We start from the raw sequence: 21494 nt of genomic DNA on the forward strand, positions 1-21494 counted from the left end.
TTATACTCACAATTATAAAAGATAGGAAGCTGGCAATATGAACTAGAAGGCAAACACAGCAGTGCTGCTATTTTAGTTGGTACGTTTCGAGAAGGTTGGGACAAGCAGTACAGATGGTGCCTAGCATAGATAATTTGTGCTCCATTGGAGTTCATCGGAATGGTTGCCAAGGGAAAGCATGCGCTTACGTTCCCTTAGTCCAAGGTGGCACAGGACTGGATGGAGTTTGCCACAAGTGCGTTGACATTGAGCAATAGATAGAAGCACTAAAAAAAAAAGGTTATATAGGAGAGAGGCCCTTAGATAGATTAGCATGTGGACATATGGAAATTTGTGGACATGTAGAACAGAACAATTTATTATTCATAGCAAAACGGAATACATCAGAATTACACAGTTGGTGCCCCAGAACTTAAAGTGAGTTGTGGAAGGGTGACCTTGTTTTTAATAAGTGTAAAAGCGTGTGGCATAAGACGGGCCTAACTGGGCTGCTTGCTAGGAGGATTTCATGAATTCAATTTAATTCGTGAAATTTGTGGACCAATCGTGCGTTCTCCTCAGGCCACTCAACAGATGGAGGAACGGCTTGAGCAGTTTGTGAGCCAAGAGGCAGAGCTTGACGCGCAGCACGCCTGCGACGCTGTTGCTCGCTTTGCCCACCACCAGATCATCGAGCTCGCACGCGACTGCCTGCAGAAGTCGCACGACAAGCTCGTCACGTCGCAGTACTTCTACGAGATGTACGAGAGTCTCGAAAAGCTGCTCACTGAGGTGAGGAAATAGACGAGCGCATCTCTCAAATGTAGCTCAGTGTTTTAACCCCACATGGCTCAAGCGAAGAAAATTGAAAGAACTACATGGCCTGTTCAACTTTATTGCTGGCCAGAGTACAATCGTACCAAAACAAGATTGAAATCATGGCTAAGTCCACCTTAATTAGCAATTACCTAATTGGTAAATGGTTCATTAAGCAATGTGCAGTTCCTCGCTTCAACGTATCATGTATGCTTCTATGAGTTTTATGTCAAATTTCTCGTACTGAAATCGATTGATATGGTGGAAGCGTTTGGTTCGACGCTCAGAGTTTTCGTCGGCATGTATTCTATGGTGGTGCAGGTTACTACCAGCATTTTTAAAGACCAAGAAAAAGACAGTGTACTTGGAAAGTGTGAGGAAAGTGCCTTACCCAGAAGGCTTAGCAGCCGTACAGGAAATATGTGTCGGTCATACATAAGTGGGTTTTAAAATAGCAAGAGGTTTATGTGGTGCCTCCCATTATTTACATTAGTAGGAAAAGTTATTGTAACATTAACAGGAAAAGAAGCCGTTAGAACTGAATTCTGTTGCCCCGCAGTGTCAGGAGAAATCGCCAGATGCTGCCCACCACCTGCGCAAGCTGGTGCGCAAGTTGTTGCTCATCGTGTCCAGGCCTGCGCGACTGCTGGAATGCCTGGTCAGTTCTTTCCTTCATTTGCAGTTCTTTTCTTTGGCTGAGGGCTTGAAAGGTTTTGACTGCTGGTAACTGCGAACTCCTCGCATGCAGCATATGGCAAACTACAGTTCTGCAGAAATAGGCAGTGTGAAGCAAATTTCATGAAAGAAAAAAAACCTCACCTGGACAGCAGCACAAGACTACAAAAGCAATCTATAATGCTTTTTCCTATAGAGAACCTCAGTTCTCCAGAAAAGAAACCCACATGGAAAGTTGCTGTATTTCCCGAAAATTGTGGGCAGTGTTGACTAGTGCAAAGATAAGTGCTTTATGCCGACATTCTACGCAGGAATTCGACCCCGAGGAGTTCTATCGGCTGCTGGAGGCGGCTGAAGGCCAGGCCAAGGTGGTGCAGGGTATCTCCACCGACATACCTCAGTACATCATCAACAAGCTAGGACTGAACCGGGACCCCTTTGCAGGTTAGACGCTTCCTCCTCAACGATGACACTTTTCCACAATTGCAGTGTTGTACAGCCATGGTGTGCAGCCATGGTGTACAGCCATGGTGCACAGCCATGTTGTAAAGTGCTCGCAGATTGCAACACAACGCCAAAACTTTTACTCCAATGACTGGTATGCACAATTGCTCGAGACAGCTGCATCATGTCGCTGTGAATCTGGCCACTAAAGGCAATGTTGACTCTGATGTAAGTGTTCAAGTCGAAATTACACCTATATGACGCTAACTGAAGACGGTGGGAATAATTGCTTAACCATAAATTGTCGTGTTCCAGTCTGTGAGCACTGTGCCATATCTTGAAAACTATAGTCTGCAGGTAATATGTGCTATGCATGTCTTTGGGCCCTTTCTGTGTGCGTTGTCAGGGATGATGTTTCTGGCAACATGCAAGTGGTCATGCTAATGTCATGTCATCATCGAGCTGCCTTCTTCATACGTCATCTTTGTCCTGCCATCATTCATAAGGCCAATCGTTGCTGATGACGTGCTGTTGTTGTCATCACTGTCGGTTGCCATTGAACCAGCTTTAGCAGTTTGAGATGGCATGTAATGCCTTCCTTTCAACAGCCTCCTGTAATTTTTTGTCCGTACAGTCTTAGGTCGACTCTCCAGCCAGAAGCCTGCCATGGCAATCGGTCATTTGTCATGAAAAGTGCAAGATACCTGGCATGGCCAGTTTCAATTTGTTGCCTAATTTCTGCGGTCGAGTTAGGCAGAGTTGAACTGCAGAAGAATGAACATTTGGGCAAGTTGGAGTTCATACATGTTGAAATGGTCAGTGCAACAACACGAGGACACGAGAAACACGCACCACAATAAGAAGGAACACACACTGCACTGTGGTGTGTGTTCCTTCTTTGTGTGTGCTCGTGTTTTCGCGCTGCCCATTTCAACGTACACCTAAAGAGTTGAACTCTTTCTTAGGGTTGGTATTCAAATGCATAGCCGTGTGCAGTGTTCTTTTGTTTTCCGCACGGAGTGTGAAAAAAAACGTTGCGTTTCTGCCTTTTGTTCAGATCTGGCCGCAGAGGAGTCTGCTGACCAGCTCGATTCGGTGCCCGAGGTCGAAGAAAAGAAGCCGCTGACAAAAACACCCTGCGAGGACGACTTCGAAACTATCAAGCTCATAAGCAACGGTGCCTACGGGTGAGTGGATGGATGTCTCTATACTCCATTACAACCTTTAAGAAAAAATGTAAACTCCGCCCACAAAACCGTGGCTCATCTGCCCTTCGCCTGCAAAAGACAGTCGTGCTAGCTAGTTTCTAATCGAACTGCAAGTACTTTTCCTCGGTTAAGGCCAGTACTTGCATATGAAGAGATTAGAGGTCTGTAGTTACTACCTAAGACATGAAGTTTGGCTAAGCAGGGATGCAGAATCCCTGACGAAATTTGCTAGGATGCTCAAGTTTCCAACCTAATACCAACGACACAAACGCATGTCTGTATGAGAAAGTCAACTACCTGAAACACTCGAGAAGTGCTTGTTGTCGCAAAAGTGAGTAAGCGCTATTGGGTGGAGCATTTATGCAAATTCTCTGTGGAAGGGGCAGCAATGGGTGTGGGCGGAGCTCATGCTTTTTTTTCTTACATTGCAACCGAGTTAAGAAAGGGAAATTGACGACCACCAGTTTGTAGCATGAAGCCACGAGGAAATCCATGCAGATTTCTCGGAAAGAGCGCCTCGTAGTTGCCAAAAAATTCGTCCTGCTTCGGGGATTGAACCCGGTACCCAGTCAATTTCCCTTTCTTAACCCTTCCGCTATCTTGCGGGATACTGTGGAACTGATTTGCAGTAATACTTTCCACGTGCTTCTAGTTGTCGATGAATTCGCTCTCGCACTGCCAATTGCTAGCTTCCTGGTTAGTTCAATTGGTTGAGCGACCGTGCTGGAAAGGCATTGATTGGTCCCAGGTTCGATCCCCTGACCAGGACGAACTTTTCGGCAACTAAGAAGCTTTCTTTCCGAGAAATGCTTCCTGCCACAAACGGGTGGTTATCAATTTTCCTTTGTTAACCCTTCCACCACGTTGCAGGATACCGCAGAGTGGATTTGCAGTAATAGTTGTAACCAAGTATAGTGGCTTCTTTTTCCCACGATACACTACCTTCGATGAAGCTGCACCATAACCTTCTCAAGCGCATTTGGTGGGCCGAGCGTAACCATGTGTGTTTGGCCTGTCCCGTTTCTTCAGGGCCGTGTACCTGGTCCGCCACAAGGAGAGCCACCAGCGCTTCGCCATGAAGAAGATCAACAAGCAGAATCTGGTGCTGCGCAATCAGGTGGAGCAGGTGTTCGCCGAGCGCGACATTCTCAGCTTCACCGACAACCCCTTCGTAGTCTCCATGCTGTGCAGCTTCGAGACCAAGGTGACTCATGCCTTGGCTCTTTAATCAATCAATCAATGGAACCTTATTTGCATGAACAGAAAATTGCATATACAAAGATTATTCGGACCGATAAGCTAAAGTGGCTAGTGGCCCGTTCAATAGTATAGTATGCAACGAAATACAGGTCATGCTCTTGTGCTCCGAAGCACCTTGCTTGTGGCGAGAACTTAGTGATGTCGTTTTCAGCACACGCAGTGGAATATCAAACAAAACAAGTTGATCATTGAGATTATTCTAAGCAATGATAAAAGTGAGAAATGCTGTTTAAGAAAGGGTCGGGTAAATTATTCGGTATATGCCAACTTTTTAGGCACACTAACTGTCGCTAACATCAGACCTCAGTCACGTGCCTCTTAACATTACCTCTGCAAAAGGCTTGTCTATGCACAAAGTACATTGTATCTTGTATTTGTGTTCAGTTACAGCACAGCCTATGTGGGTTTGACTGGCCATTTTAATTGTGAAAGCTTGCTGATGTCTGCCTGTGTTTCTTAAAATTTACTTTTGCAGTTGAAGCTAACGTAAACGAGACAGTTAGTCATTCCAGAGTTGCAATGTTCAGTTCCTTTTCGCTGAAAGACACAGCGAGCATAAACAGTACATAAATAGTGGGAATAAATCAATATATATGCACACATCTGTCATGTCGTGATGTGTTAATGGTACAAACCACCAGTAACAACATGGCAGGGGAAATTAGTATTTTTCAACTGCCTAATCGTAGCATTAACATTCACGAGCTTACCTGAAATGCTGACCAAGGCTACTTGGAGTAAACCCATATTTTTGAGTCTGATTGTATTCTAGCATTACAGGTAGACATCTATGATGTCCCTTGCTTCTCTCGACTCATGGACTAACAGTTCGTTTTACTGACCGCACGTAGCGCCATCTGTGCCTGGTGATGGAGTATGTGGAAGGGGGCGACGCAGCCACCTTGCTCAAGAACATGGGCCCACTGCCCGTGGACATTGCCCAGTTCTACTTTGCCGAGACTGTGCTCGCCGTTGAGTACCTGCACAGCTACGGCATCGTCCACCGTGATCTCAAACCCGACAAGTGAGCCACATTACCTCTTGCAGACTTGCCTCTTTGAGTCGATGCTACCTGCTAGCGGTTCGGGACGTTATTCTTAAAATTCCAGCATTACCCGGTAATAAGAGGAAGCAAGGCACAAGCATAGGAAGCAGAAAAAGGAAGGAACACTGACTTAAGGGAATTTTACTATGGTAGAGTTCAGTTTACTGCACTATACATTTCACACAAAAGACAGAATAAAGAGAAACTGTTCTGTTGTGACAACAGAATGGGGTGCAATCTATGTGCGTGCCCAAAGAAACTCGTGGCATGTGCGTGACACAGTCACTGACAGTGATAAACCAGTAATTTATTGGACAGCAATGCTGTGCTCACGCAGATGCCACCCTCTTTTTCAAAGCATCATATTTTATTTTTACGCTTTTATGGAACACATGTGCCTTAAAAGAAAGCTTCACGGTGAGATCTTTTACACTGAGAGTAAGACATCTTGACCTGGGGCACATGCGTGCAGTATTTACTTCTCCCGTCATTAATGCACCTCCCAACCTGTAACAAGTCGTGTAGAATGTTTCTCTGAACGTGCAGCCTTCTTTTTTTTTTTTCTCGCCACATGACATGCTCAGGCTAGTTTGTTTAGCGCTGATGGTTAATAACATCACAATTCCAAATTCGTGCTCTTTATGGGCATTGTATACAACTGGATACTACATTGAAAAAAATATTGCTTCTTCGCACTGTTCCAGTTTGCTCATCACTAACATGGGCCACATCAAGCTGACTGACTTCGGTCTGTCCAAGGTTGGACTCATGAACCGTGAGTTTCCTCTCCTTAATGTTCCAGCAGCTTCTTACTGCAATTGCTCCTTTCAGCACTGATCAAATAGTTTGACACAGTAATGTGCTCCTAACATTCACGCACGGTTTACCCTTCTTTGCTTTATTCTAGACATGGTACTTCATACTAAGTATTCAGCTACAGTAGTCTTGGCTTTTTGCATGCACACATTTATCCGCGATCAACCGGCTAGCAACTAATGTCATTATGTTGCCCGCAGTGGCCACCAACCTGTATGAGGGCTACCTCGACAAGGAAACGAAGCAGTTCAACGACAAGCAGGTCTACGGTACGCCCGAGTACATCGCCCCCGAGGTCATTCTGCGCCAGGGATACGGTAAGCTACTTTGAGCGTTCATCTCGCCATAAAACTTAAATTTGCGAGCATGCTTCTTTCCTTCCTTTTGATGTTGAAAAGAAAACAGACCAGGCTTTAGAATTTCAAATCATAAATTTATTTTCCTTCATTACTGAGGAAGGAGCAATGCATAAAACTTGCTAAGCCAAGCAGCTTGACGAGGCACCTACCCACGTGAATGACAGTTTTGAGTGTTCTTGAATCTTTCCCCCATCAAGATGCAGCTGCTGTGGCCGGGAATCGAACCCGCGTCCTTGAGCTTAGCAGCACAACACCTTACCCTGACAAGCTACCACGGCCGTTACTCAACCCCATTACTTAGTACTCAATGCCTGAAACCACATGCATTCAAATAAAAATATGCACGCCTTGCGGTTTATTTTGTCCCCAAGCAATTTCATAATTATTTCATGTCACTGTGCACTCGCAACTCTCTTGTCAGGAACGCAATGCACGTGTGGCATTACAGGAAAGCCACACAAGATAGACTGTCATTGTTCGGGGAAGTGTAAAGTTATCTTTATTTCAGGTCGTTCCCAGTTTAAGGCCCAACAGCCCAGTCTAGCTTATTTGACTAGTAGCTTATATTTTCACATTGATTCTTATACTAAGCTCAAGTCTCTCATTTGATATGCACTGAATTATGAGGCAGCCAGACTCGTTAAGCAGCCTTGCACTCGTGAAAACCTTGACAGTTATTCGTACTGCTCATGCTTACTTCATCTATCCTCTGTCACTCACTGTTTTTGTCCCCGTCTTTCTTGCCGTCTATGCATTGCAGGCAAGCCCGTGGACTGGTGGTCGATGGGAATTATTTTGTACGAATTTCTAGTCGGCTGTGTGCCCTTCTTCGGGGAGACCCCCGAGGAACTCTTTGCTCACGTCATCAATGGTAAGCAATTAGAGAGCTGTTTCCCAGTTGCATGTCTGGCGGAGACGGCTGGCGTAAAGGAATGTTTCCTGTCTGTGCTTTTCGTTCATATTAGTTTGTTTATTACTACTGTCATGCTTCATGTATGCACGTGCGGTAACTTTGTGCTGATGTAGTTAGCTCCAAAAGCACAGGTTATTCAACGTAATGACGAAAGATTGAGATAGAAGGCTAGCATAGTAAAACTTTGCTGCGTCATTTTCTCGGCTGTAACTCGTAATTCTAGCATCCTCAGCCTGTTTACGTAGTAGTACTTACATTTTTTGCAGCTGCATCATATTTCACTAAGTCTCAAGCAAAAGCAAAACATATTAGGGAAGTTCTACAGTACATATTTACCAGTCATAGTAAACAACAGACTGTAGTCTGTAGCACTTATGGCAATTTTCATGGTAGCTTTTTAAACCAGTAGCATCTGTTGTGGTGACCATGCATTGAATAGTTGGAATCGGTGGCTAGAATTACTGCAGTCTCTGACATAAGTGACTGTGCAGTGGTCTATACTACCTGCACAAGGTGCTTAAGGCTTATCTGTTATTGTAAGAGATTATTATCTTGCTCATTTGAAGAAGGCAGTGTAAAAGAAGTTACTGAACCTAGCAATGCTGGTGTCTGCTTGCAACTTGGCATGATCCCCTTTTGTTAAATCATTCTTCGTTTAAAACATTCCTGATCTTGCATGATAGGGATTCACACTGTACTGTACTGGGTGACCCTCGATGAGGTTCCCACTTTTTCAAAATGAGGTACGTAGAATGTAACTCTGTGGAAAAGCACTTCCTTTGTGAGAGGGTCATTTAGGGGACTATTCAAATCCTGAAGGCATGCTGGATTGTCTGTGCCGCAGTTTTTTTTTGTCATGAATAGATACGGTTTTTGTCCATCTGCACGACCTGCTTACCTGTCCTTAACCCCTTAATGCGCTTATGACGACCCGAACTCGTCACGAGCAGTCGCCATTTTTTTGCTTGTGAGGACCTGTGCTTGTCACGGCTCTTCAGGAAATTCCCAAGAGGCTTTTTATGAGCCCAGCTCGTCAAATGGTGTTTTCCTATTTAAAACATAGATGGCAGCACGGGTTCCATGATTGGCGCCTTTATTGAATGAGAGTCTGCACACTAAATGCCGAAATGCGCACCTTGTGTTTCCCGCACATTGTAAACAAACATGGCGCAGTGCCATGCTTTGAACGCTACCACACAGATGGTAGCCTCATCTAGTTTGAATTGAACTATCGAGGAATAGTGCATTTTGTGCACTACAAGTCAAATGGAACCCTTACTTTCTGGAGTTGCAGAAATTTATTTCGAAATAGTACGCCTCAAATGCCCCAGGTATGGGGCATTACATGACTGTGCGAAAAATGACGAATAAAGCATTATCTGCCATAAAATGTTTTTGCAAGCATTTTTCTATTTTGAACGCGTTACTGAAGCATTTCACGTCATGAAAAATATTGGAAATTTTCGAAAAAAATTTTTGTGGTTTAATGGGCACTTAAAGGGACACTAAAGGCAAATATTAAGTCGACGTTGATTGTTGAAATAGCGGTCCAGAAACCTCGTAGTGCTGCTTTTGTGCCAAGGAAGTGCTTATTTTGAAATAAAATCACGTTTTTAGTGGTCCGCATCGCGTTAGCGCGCTTCAAATCTCCCGCCTGAAAATACGACTCTCATACGTCACTGCTGCCGTGCCCAACGTTGCCCGCTTTTACTGCGCGGCCGCCGACACTAGTAGCAGCCGAGCGGAAGTAGCGGGACCCACAGTAGCAACAACGGCGCTGCGGCAAATACTTGCTCAGATGGGCACATTCAAAGCCGTCACCAAGTTGTGGTTGGTCTCGTAATCCTCAGTACGAAAGTGCAGCGAGCACACACACAGAGGTTTTGACTGTTTAGCACACTGGCGCAATGGCATGACACTAAGCCACTTCGAGCGTAAGGGTTCATTCCGCGGCACCCAGTGAAAAGACACACCGGTTTCCTTGCTGCAGCACTGGCGTTGTGCACCATTCGGGCATCCGGCAATATCACACGCATGCGGCATTTTGTCGAACTTTCTGTCAGAGCGACTTTCACGAGTGCGCAAAACACGCACGGCAGTACGCGATCCCGAAACTACCACTGAGACGGCGAGGCACAGTTCGGCGAAAATGGAACCTTTGAACCATGTTTGACCCACGCGCGCCGTTCCCCATGGCAACGTCACGGAGGTTTTGTTTTCCATGAATCAAGCGGAAACGAACAAACAGCATTTTATTACGTCTTTTGTTGCTCGGAATGTTCTTTTTTTACTGCTGCTAGTTTGATTACTAGTGATTTATTGTAGGCCGACTTCCCTACGTCATCGGGATCACTTGGAAAATGTCCCACTCGTGGCGCTCATCATGTGATACATTTAGCTTAATTTCTCGGTAAGTAGGGCACTGCTGTTGATAATATTGCCGTTTTAGAAGTTGTCATACATTGGGCTTTCACTCTGACATAAATTGTTATTTGCCTTTAGTGTCCCTTTAAGAGGTTAACACTTTCAGGTGCAACCTATGGAGAACTGTCTGTAAATACGTCAAATTTACACATTATTTCAAGGCCCTCGATATTCTGTTTCAATGTCGTATGTTTATTTGTGTGTTCTATAGTAACTAATCCTAATTAAACCATAGTTTAATATTTGTGCTTAAGTCATTCATGTTCTGTTTTTGCGTAAGTAGAATCAAATCTCAGGCTGCAAATACAGTGCAATTTCATTTTCGGTTATGTTCATTTCGAGCAAAGAAAAATTATACTTTTGGCGTGGCTCGTGGGATGCGGCAAGTCGAATGAATTGTTGAGCATGGTAGTGCCTTCGGCAAAGCGATCACCACTGATCGACACAATGAGCAAAAAAACGTAGCGCTAATTTAGTTCTTGTGTGTAGGTCTTGGTGCAGTTCTGAATCCTGCGCTAATGCTGTTGTGTACACCTTGGTGTAGTTAAATCCCTCACGAAATCCTGAATTAATGTCGTTCTTGTGTAGGTCTTGGTGTAGTTCTAAATCCTGCGGTCAATACAGCTCCACTGAGGAAGTGCATAGCACGTGTAACCCAGTGATTCCCTTAGCAATTGTGCGCTTGCCACCGCCTCAACCAAACCAAGGCGGTGGCACCCTTTCTTGCACGGCACGGGTATCAGCCGGATGTTTCAGAAGAATTTTTTGCGATTTTAGGTAAATTATTGCAATTAAGTCTTGCTTATTTTTGTAGTTTATATTATTTTAGACCTTGTTAGTTTATTTTACCCTGGTTGTGAGCATCATTAGCATTGTTTTAGGCCAGTATTGACCACTGCATGACCATGCGACATGAGACAGTGGATGCACAAGTCGGGACCCTAAAATGCTACATTTTTAAAACAAGCTGTGTATTCAGATGTGTACAAAGTGCCTCAAATAGGTTAACCTTCCCTGTTCTGACAGACGAGATCGAGTGGCCCGAGGACGAAGACTGGCCACTGCCCGAGGATGCCAGGCACCTCGTGTCCCAGCTGCTGCAGCAGAACCCGCTCGACCGTCTGGGAACGGGGGGTGCGCACGAGGTCAAGGAGCATCCGTTCTTCAACGACGTCGACTGGGACTCCCTCCTACGGCAGAAGGCCGAATTCGTGCCTCAACTCGAGGACGAGGAGGACACCAGCTACTTTGACAGTGGGTCTTCCTCTTCTTGCGTTGCTTTCGCTCGCGTGCTATCTTTTACTGCGAAAAGACTCGTCTAATGAGCAAGATTGGTCGGGGGTGTCATGCAAGTGCTGTATTTATTGTTAGTAGCATCCAGAACAACTTTTAACAGATAGTTAGTGGCATTGGCTAACACTCCAGCTTTACCGGCCGTTATACTAGCTCAATAGGAAAAGCATTGCACATGTGTGGAGGTTTTGGGTTTGAGTTCGGCTCGTGGCAAGCTGTCTTTTCATTAAGTCTTGTATCCCCTTTTTTATTACTGCTACACTTCAGTTCAAGGAAGGCTTAGTTCCCCTTATGCTTTCTCTGGCTTATGGCTTGCTTCATTTTGTTAAATACATATTACCGTTCAGTCTCACAAGCAAAAGTCTTGTTCTTGCCTCTTACAATCTTCTCTTTCAGGGCTGTAAGTATCACAAGAAGAGAAGTGAAATGCACTTGTTCTCGTTGTCTCTGAGACGACTTCTTGTCCGCGCAGCACGGACGGACCGGTACCAACATGACGACTCGGAAGACCATGACGATGGGGAGGAAGTCACCTTCTCATCCTTCTCATCGTGCTCGCCGCGCTACCGGAAGGTCTACTCTCGCATTGAGAAAGAGCTCGAGGAAGAGAACTTGCTCAGGGTGAGGGGGCAGCATTTAACTGCTACGCGATATTTTGTTTCACGCTGAACAGGAAACACTGCTAAAGCTATTCAAGTACCGCAGTTGAGAAATGTGTCACTCTAAAATTGTAGCAGTGAACTGGCTCTTGATCTGCAGTGTCTTTTAGCAGATAACTTCTTGGTATAACATGGCATGTTGCCGAGCTAGTTGGTTCGCTACTTGAGGAAACTAGATGTGACGCTTAAAGTACGGTGACAAAGAGAAGACACAAACCGACAAACATGGGCGCAGAACTATTGTGTTTACTTGTGTGAGACTGGCACCCTCAACTTTCGTGATAAAAAGAATGTGAAAAAGAAACTTTCGAGTAATGTCATCGCATCCGTGCAACGACTGTCTCACAATGACGACAGAAGCAAACATCGTGGGCATGAATGTGGAAGAAAGAACAAATGTTGAACTGTAGTGCTGAATCAGGATCAAATGTATGCGTGGTGTATACAGGTGGGCTGGTATTTGCATTACTTTTAAGGGGGGGGGGGGGTTATTTACGACGTTGCCTACAGCTTCAGTCAGTGGCCACGGACTCGACTCGTGCCAAGCGTTGCCTCGTGCAAAGATTTTCAAATAAGTTGGATGTTACACAAGTAAATACAGTAAGATATGGAGTTTGTTGGACATTTAATAACGTATCAATTGTATGCCTTGTGCTCGATGTGCAGTCCTCTCGAAGTGAAATGTGACAGTTTAGGGTTAAGTAATGCACATACTTTTGTTTCCGCCATCTTCAGTTCGTGCCATGTCGGCGTAATTTTGACTCAAACACGTTTACATCAGCACACTAATTTTACCTTCAGCAGCCAGTTTCCTAGCAACATAACGCGGTAATCTCGGATCAGTTGCGTATACCAGTACTAGTTACACTGAAAGTTTCGATGTTTCAATCCGTGAGTACTGTACAATGTTTGCCTTGAGCAGCCAATGTTGCCCATGTTTTGGTGACTGATACATGCACTGAAAGCCGTGCGAATTTGTATTTGCATGGATTTATTGGCCCATTTTCAATGTAACAGTTGCTTCATAATTGCAACTGCAATTAATGACAAATTTAAACTTACGTCAAATTGTGTAGCACATATCTATTTCTTCCTGTGATGTAGCAGGCTCTTTTTCTTGCTCAGGAATGCAGAAAATGTGAAGGTGTTGCTCACGCTTCTAAATTTCCTTATCCCTCTTTTCTGTATCTGTGGCATGCCTTTCCTGCCCTCGGTGCTTCAGAGATGGTATAGGAATGTGTGTTTTTCACATCCACCATTTTTAAGTGAAAGTCGGACCTGTAACAACCTGTCGATTTTGTTTCTATGCAGCATGTCTGTGAGGAAAGCCACCGTCGCTCGCTCAGCCGCACGGACTCAGCTCCGTCGGACTCCAGCGGAGATTCCATGCTCCTCCGCACCCCGGCACCCGGACCTGGGGATGCCTCCACGCGGCGCCAGTCTGGCTCGTCGCCTGAGCTGTGAGTAGCTCCTGGCCATTTTCCGTGACTTCCAGACAAAGATAATGCTCGATAACTCGGCGAAAGACAAAGAGTTCACGATTAAAATAATACATTGGAGTTTATACAATAATATGTATACAGTAAAGTTCCAGTAAACGAAAATCTCTTAAACGGAAGTGCTGCTTAAATGGAACAACTGCTTCTAATATGATTGGTTTCGTACTTGAATTCCACGCACTGGTTCCTCTCTCAATAAATGGAACTCCTGTTAAACGGAACATATTTTCCTGGTCCCTTCAGGTTCCGTTGAACGAGAGTCCACTGTAATGACAGGAAATCTGCCGCTGTCATTAAAGCAAAAAGTATCAAATCACTGCATACGGCGAGTTCAAACATACGGTGCCGAAACATGGAGGATGACCAAGCAACTAGAGAAAAACTAGGAGCACGCAGCATGCAATGGAACGGAAAATGATGGGCATAAAATTAAGAGATCGGAGGACGGCAGAATGGGTCAGGGAACAAACGGGGGTAATGGATATTCTAGGTGACATCAGGCGAAACAAATGGACCTGGGATGGCCGCGTGATGTGTAGGACAGACAAGAGGTGTACAGTGAGAGCAGCAGAATGGTTGTTGCCAAGGGATGGGAAATGCAATCGAGGAAGGCAGAGAGTTAGGTGGAGTGATCATGAAATTAAAAAAGTCACATTGAATGAATGCAATAGCAAGAAAAGCGGTCCCGTGATGGACGCGCTGCTACGCTGCAGAAACATCAGTCCCCCGGCAGCAACTACCGCGCGAGCAGACGGCGGAAGGGCAAGGTTCAACCTGCGCAAATATTAGAAGAAGCGAGCGAGCTGGCCAACGACCTTTAAATGCGCCCGTTGCGCTCCTCGCGCCATCTCGCTGGTAATGAAGAAACGCTTATAAGCGCCTGCCGTCTCTGAGTCCTGCCAGCGGTAAAGGGTGTGTATATAACGCTCGCCGTTAGCTACCTGAAAAATCTGCGCTTTGTGGCGTAGTGGTTAGCGCCACACACTGTGAAGCGAGAGGTCGCTGGTTCGATTCCGTGTTCGGAAGCATTTTCCTGAATTATTTTTCTTTGGGACTTTTATATATATATATATACATACTTATACACATATGGTGCATGACGGCAGCGGCAAAAACCAGCCGAGACTGTCCATATAATTGCTATCGCAATAAAGCTTTGCAGAGATAAAATGGAATCAGCTCCTACAGGATAGGTTAAACTGGAGATCATTGGTAGAGGCCTTCGTACTGGACCTAAATAGGCTGATGATGATGGTGGTGGTGATGATTATTATGTCAGAGAGCAACATGTTTGTGTGTGGCTTAGCAACGTCATCCTTACAAAATAACTTTTATTTCACTCGCTCTAGTCCACCGCCGGGCGGGCGCCCGCCGTTGACGAGCACTCCGGAGTCATCGCAGACGGAGTCGGATGAGGTGTCCCCCCAGGTGCAGCGGAGAAGACGGCCAGGCATCGCGGACTTGCCTCGGTTCGCCCTCTCCGTTGACCAGGAGGACACGTCACGCCGATCCCAGCATCGCTTGTCAGCGCCCCTGCCACTGCCGCTGCCCTCCCTCGGCACCACCGCCACCACTTCCGCTGCCGCTACCGCGCCGACCTCGCCGGCAGTCGCCACCAATGCGGTGAGTCTCCGGACGCGTACTCCTGCATAGACCTCTTGGAAGTTGCGCAAGTTGATAAAAATGCATGTTACTGGAACACAGGCATGCAAACACGTACGCTAGAAGGAATGAAACAAATGCCGGCCCAGATTTACGTTTCATAATACACACAGCCTTGTCCTGTCCTTCCTTCTTCCCCTCATCGCATGTTTTCCTCTGCATTGTTCATTGACAACAAAAGCATTGTCATTATGTTGCGCTAGATGCAACCTTGTGACAACACATACTCCTGTGAACTACCATGCCAACTCTTATTATTGGCAGTTTTGTATTGAAGGGACCATCAGTGGTTAACCTTTTGTTCCATGATTGTTCGTCTACATCGAGTTAAAATAAACAGCCGTAGCAGAGCCTGTAATCATGTCCTGTGCATCTGGCATTTCACACTGTACCGTATTTACCCACATAATGATCGCACTTTTTTCTTTTTAATCGACGCAAATTTCGGGGCGCGATCAATACGTGGGGTAAATTTTCCGCAAAATAATATTTCGAGCACCGAAAACGCAAACAAGTCGCGTATCAGAATTCTTACAATAGCTATCATGAACATAACCAAAAATAAAAGTAGAGTAAGGCTTACCTTTGTAATTAACGCACACATTACGCAGGAACTACATGCATTGCATATTGCCCTTTAATTTTTTCATTCACTGACCCCTTAACTTTCATTCAGAGTCTGAAGCGTCACTGGCGTCAGTGTCGTCGCCGCTCGATTCCCTGTCGGAACTGGCAGCGTCACCGCAGTCCCACAGAAGGTTAGGTATCTTCTGTTCCGTCGAGCGCGTTAGATGTGCCTGTATTCTGATTTCATCGACGCCGAAATGTCTGCCGGCAGCGCGGTTGCCGTGCTCGAGCGCGTAATCAACCGCCTTCAGCTTAAACGCGGCAGTGCAACTCGCGTATCGCCCCATCGTGAACCGGCACTCAAACAAGCAACCACAAAGCACGTCACCACGTTACAGAACGGTGATAAAAACGTGGCGATGGCGGCGACGCGGCTTTTTCAGGAATTATAAGAATTCGTTGGCAGCTTGTTGCTTCGGGATGACAACAAGTCAACCAACAAGCGGCTGCCGCTGTAACACTGCGGGATATCCAAACCACGTGATCAAAACAAACATGGCGGCTGACGGAGCTAAGCGAACGCGTTTTTTCTCGTGAGTCATGGAGGTCGTGAGTGCATCATGCGCGTCAAAACAGTTTCTTCCGTTGAAATAATGAATTCTTTCGTTTAAATCGGTAAATTTGCGGCAACAGCATAGCCATGTCCACTTTTAGAGGACAGAAACAGAGATGGGCGCATTCAGTTGCCATAGACGTATAAACACTTGGCGGGCATGTGGTGAAAACTACATCATTTATCTTCACTGCTATCCTAATTCGGCACATTTCCGCCAAGGGTGGGCAAAAATTAGGAATCTGTTTGGTGCGTGCAGTTGACTTGGTGAGTCTTGAAGAGTTATTTAACGTAACATTCGACAGATGGTAAACATGATGATCATCAGCTAGACTTGGCACACGGCATATCGCTGCGGCAAGTTCAGGGTGCGATCATTACGCGGGGGTAAAAAAAATCTAATTTTGACGACAAAATTTAGGGGTGCGATCATTACGCGAGTGCGATTATTATGCGAGTAAATACGGCAGTTGTTACCACCTTTAAGATAACTCACTTATAAAAAATTGGAATGTGGAGTTTAATGAAATAGAATTAGTAGAACGCACAAGAGCCAACATTGTCAACTTGATGTTTTTTGCACGATGCCTTGTATACAGAAAAATCACAGGGTCTCTTACGCATTCGCCTAAGACGACTGGAAGGTGCAAGCCATCTCCTTCTTCTCGGTCGATGTATTGTTCCAACCCGCCCCCCTCTGAATGCTTTCTGCATCTAACGTGGTTTTGCACTGCCTTCATGATCGGCCCACCTTTGACTTAGCTACGATGTCTTGTTATGATGTCGCATTATCTGAAGTCATACTGATGTTATGATGAAATCATAAATTTGGTGATATGTGATGTCATGATGACATTATATGGTGACGTCCTCACGTGATGATCTTTTGCATCACTTGTTGTGATGCTGACACCAGTCAATTTTCACGCTTGATTAGGCGTCTAAGGCTTTTGCCTTAATGAAGTTTCTAGTAGAAAACAGGTGTGCAAAAGAGGGCATAGCTTTCAATCGGTGCACAGAAAGCAGCGGATAAAACTGGCTTACAATTTCTTGCCGCAGGCCGAGCCCCGGGAGCTGTCTCCCGTTGCGGAACGATCGGCACGGACCAACAAGGGCCAACGCACCGCCGAGCCCTCTACCAGCGACACTAGCGGAGGGAGCACCAACAGTAGCGGCGCCAGCACCGCCACCAGCAGCACCATCGTGGCAACGGGATCTAAAACGGCAGAGAAGGCAGCAGCCGGCGGCTCGCCACGATCATCACCCAAACTGGCGGCCACACCTCCCATGCCGACGCCGTCGCCGCCTTTCAAGCTGCGCTCGCGCTCGGTCATCAAATCTGCGTCAGCATCGGGCCTCTCGCTCATCATCCCGTCTGGTGAGAAATGGTTGCGGCTGCATTTGCACGAGTTTTAACCCTTTCTTGTGCCACCTATGAAGAACTCTCAATAAGTGGATCCAATTTACACCACATTATTTCAAGGCCCTGGTTAGCCTGGTTTATCGCGTAGATTGTTACTCCATGTGTCGGGTGATGACTATGATATATACAATGATTACATATGCACACAAATAATACATACAGTCAGAAACACACATACATACACAAAGGAGTCATTCATACTGTTTCGTTAAAGCGAGTGGTCCTCAAAAACACCAATAGCTCTTTTGTGTTGGGCGAAACATGCAGCACAGTCACAGCGAAAGCTGGAACAGTGACCTCTCTAGGGTCCCTTGTAAACTCTCGTCATAGTACATTTATTTATGCATTTTATGTAATTAATCTTAATTAGATTTCTTCATTACATATCTATCAGTATTTAAGACATTCATGTGCTGTTCTTGCATGAATGGAATCACATCATAAGCTGCAAATATTGTGCAATTTGGTTTTGAGTTATACAGTCAAATCTCGTTACAACGAACACCACATTAACGAACATTTCAAATTAACGAACTTTTAAGAAATCCCGTGCCGACTGCTTATAGTTTCAATGTAAAAATATTTCACTACTACGAACTTCAGAATAACGAACATTTCAGAATAACGATCGTTATTTAATTCCCGTGTAATCTTAACAACACCTCAGTACTACGAACTTATATCCCGAAATGCGAGGATTCTTAGATTTCAGTGTATCGGTCATGGCAGTCGGAGCTGTAAGGTAGCAGACGACGCAACGCGAAGAGCGGACGCCCTCCCGCTAAAACCTGAGATGGCACGGGAGGAGACGCGGGCGGAGAACTTTTTTTTTCCTTCGTTGCGGAGGCGACAACGCATCAGGTTTTGTAAAGGCCCAACCGCATGCATAGCACGCGACTTTCGAGCGAAGGCGACTGCGACAAACGGGCTCCGTCGCGCTGCTCGATTGAAAACTATTGCGCGCACGCAGGCAAATTACGAAAAAGAATTACAGAGTAGATGAATGACAACATGCCAAATTTATTATTGTCTTGTTTGAGATAAAGATGCCATAAAAGCGTTTCGTGACTTTCTTTTTTCGCAATCTTATGTTTAACCGCGACAGTAGTATCTGCTGTGATCCCACGGGGCGCCCGGAAGCGTACGCTGCCTACGCTACGTCGCACTTTGCAAACTGCGTTATGTTGGGGTTAGTCCACGAGGCGCATCTCGACAACGTTTCCTCTTGCTGTCATAGAACGTTTAAGAAAAGCCGCAGCGCCTCACATCGTTGCTTCGCAGGGAGAAGGGCTACCTCACACGACGACGATGTTGACATTGCAGCAAGCTACCACCGAAACATCAAAACGAACCGTCGATCATAAATAACGACAAAATACGGCCGCTGCCTCGCTCTCCGCGTGAGATGGGGCTGTAAATAAGGTAGTCTATAACTTGCATTCCTTGAAGTACGCGCCGATTGGAAGCATCACGAGCAAATTGCAACCGAAGCAAGGGTCAGAGATGGTGCCATGTTGTTGGATATCGTCATGCTCACTTCCGGGCGACAAGCGATGTTTTCTGGCTTTCCAGAAACCTGGGATGCTATCGCGGAACGATTCTATTTCAGATTCCAATGCCTTTCGTGCTTTTCGCGCTTGGCCAGTGGTCAGAACGACGGTCCGTCCGCGTTATCAGCGCGATCAGCCAGCCGTGTGGAATCGGAAATAGCATCGTTTCGCGATTGCACCCCTGCGACAAGCGACGGCGATGGATGGCCCTCCGCGACAGCAAATCCTGTCGGCCGTCGCTCAAAACTCGCGTGCATGCAGTTGGGCCTTAAAGGATTGCAGCGATGACATGGACGACGATGTCACGGTAGCACCCGAAGATCGCGACGAGTCCGTGTCGGCCACAGATGCGTTGGACTACTTGAGGAAACTCCGCATATTCACAGAAAAAAGCGGAACAGCGACCGAAGCGGCGGATAAAAATGCGGACGGTCTAGAATCGTTCGTGACGCAGAGTTTGTGCTGCACCCGTCAAAAAAACGATCACGGACTATTTCAAATAAACGTGCCTTGTCTGACGTTCACGTGTGCATTGTCGTGAGAAACGAGTTCAAGGACGTACCGTTGCAAAGGTAGGACGTTTGCGTTACTGAAATTCTATTGTTATGGTAAATTTTTGGGCTTTCACTATAACGACCTTTCAGAATAACGAACATTTTTCCGCGGTCCCCTGAAGTTCGTTATACCGAGATTTCACTGTATTCATTTCGAGCAAAGAAAGATTACACTGTTGACGTGGCTCGTGGAAAGCGGTCGCGTCGAACGACTCGTACAACATAGTAGTGCCTTCAGCAAAGTGGTGATGTGCAACGGTACACTGCAAAATGAAGGTAAATGAAGACACATTTATTACTTGGAAGGTTCCATTCATCCAAACCTCGATGTATCATGCTGTTAGCCACTAGTCAACACAGTTGGCAAAAACAACTTGTGTACACAATTGTGTACAAAGCGCCTCAAAGGTTTAATGCAGTGCATGATTCGTTCTGAAAATGAAGTTTAACTCAACTGAAATAAACTTCAACTGGACCGTGATACTTTTCGGTCGAACTCATGGGCACACTTGACTTCTGCAAGGTTTTTGGTGATTCAAACATTTTGGCTTTGTGGTGAACAGTGGTAGTGCAGCCACAAGTGGCTGACAAGATGGCACCTGTGAGGCATGAATACTCATTGGGTAAATGTTCTACTACAAGTGTCCGTTGGGAACAGAGTTTGAGCATAATGACGTAGCTGTAACACTGTTGTGTAATGAATAACAAGGGGATCTATTTTTCTTGAGTCACAGCTATACAAAGCCAGGGAAAGTGGTCAAAAAAAGACATGCTGCGTTCATTGGATGGAATAAGTGTGCCGTGAAACCGCGTTGTACATTTCTATTTGTTAAGTTCTTCCAGCACTGAGGCTGGTCCCATTTGAGATTCATTTCCAGCTATTGTTATCTGTGTTATGTTTTCCTGGATCATGCATTCTTTTTTCGTGTCCCTTAAGGGGAGACGTGGCACTTTAAAACTTTTTTTTTAATTCTTGATCGATTTTGATGGAACTTGCAGGGTTTAAGAATGTTTGTGTGCTGAATTCAAATATGCAATTGCTTTTTTCCTATAAATAAGTAGTTTCCAGGATATCACAAACACCTACTTCTTTGTTTAAGGCCTAATTAGCTAATTAACCACAACCTGCACACCAATATACAATCCACAGAATACATTGAGAATGTTTGTAGTGTGTCGTAAAATATAAATCATTGCTTTAGGACATTTCCAAGCAGAGCTGTGGGCTGTTGCACCTAATCTAAAAAATGCCCCAATTAATGCTCAAAACAATACCTTGATTTAGAACATTTTCTTAAGAAAGTACTATAACAAAATTTGCCTTACGACACATCGTATCTGTTTATCTTAGAAGTGAAAAAGAAATTGTAATGATAACCAGGACAGAACAAAAGATATTGCTCCTCCATTACACGAAGTGCATGAAAAATTGTTTGCCGTTTGCCCTCAATTTAAAGGGCAGGATGCACGGTTTTGGTTTTTTAAAGTAAGATGTGGATAGAAGACGACGGTATGCAGCAATGAAAATTTGTAACTACGTGCGCAATGATGTCAGGAACGTGAAAAGATGGCCAGCGAAAACTCGATTTTTTTGTTGATTTTCACTCCCTAAGTGCCACGTCCCCCCTTAAAAGAAACGTAGCAGCAGTACACTACTGTATGTTGTCAAATGTGGCTTTTGTTGTCAAAATTTGAGGGGAAGATGGGGGCATGAAGTGTTTAAAAATTGTCGAGC

At 45.3% G+C, this 21494-nt stretch overlaps 1 protein-coding gene across 5 annotated transcripts in view; it reads left to right on the forward strand.

Annotated features, from left to right (window-relative positions):
• LOC119404699 (microtubule-associated serine/threonine-protein kinase 3) overlaps window positions 1-21494 on the forward strand; it is a 307846-nt gene that overhangs the window by 273277 nt on the left and 13075 nt on the right. For all 5 annotated transcript variants that reach the window (XM_037671339.2, XM_037671340.2, XM_037671342.2 and 2 more), the window contains 14 exons: window positions 562-771; window positions 1355-1453; window positions 1782-1914; window positions 2972-3101; window positions 4152-4326; window positions 5234-5406; window positions 6132-6202; window positions 6444-6560; window positions 7363-7473; window positions 10966-11193; window positions 11705-11853; window positions 13203-13351; window positions 14740-15013; window positions 17292-17610. In XM_037671339.2, the coding sequence (XP_037527267.1) occupies window positions 562-771; window positions 1355-1453; window positions 1782-1914; window positions 2972-3101; window positions 4152-4326; window positions 5234-5406; window positions 6132-6202; window positions 6444-6560; window positions 7363-7473; window positions 10966-11193; window positions 11705-11853; window positions 13203-13351; window positions 14740-15013; window positions 17292-17610 (2338 nt within the window). The remainder of the gene's footprint in view (window positions 1-561; window positions 772-1354; window positions 1454-1781; window positions 1915-2971; window positions 3102-4151; window positions 4327-5233; window positions 5407-6131; window positions 6203-6443; window positions 6561-7362; window positions 7474-10965; window positions 11194-11704; window positions 11854-13202; window positions 13352-14739; window positions 15014-17291; window positions 17611-21494) is intronic.

Source organism: Rhipicephalus sanguineus, chromosome 9, assembly GCF_013339695.2.
Source record: "Rhipicephalus sanguineus isolate Rsan-2018 chromosome 9, BIME_Rsan_1.4, whole genome shotgun sequence".
Taxonomy (NCBI): domain Eukaryota; kingdom Metazoa; phylum Arthropoda; class Arachnida; order Ixodida; family Ixodidae; genus Rhipicephalus; species Rhipicephalus sanguineus.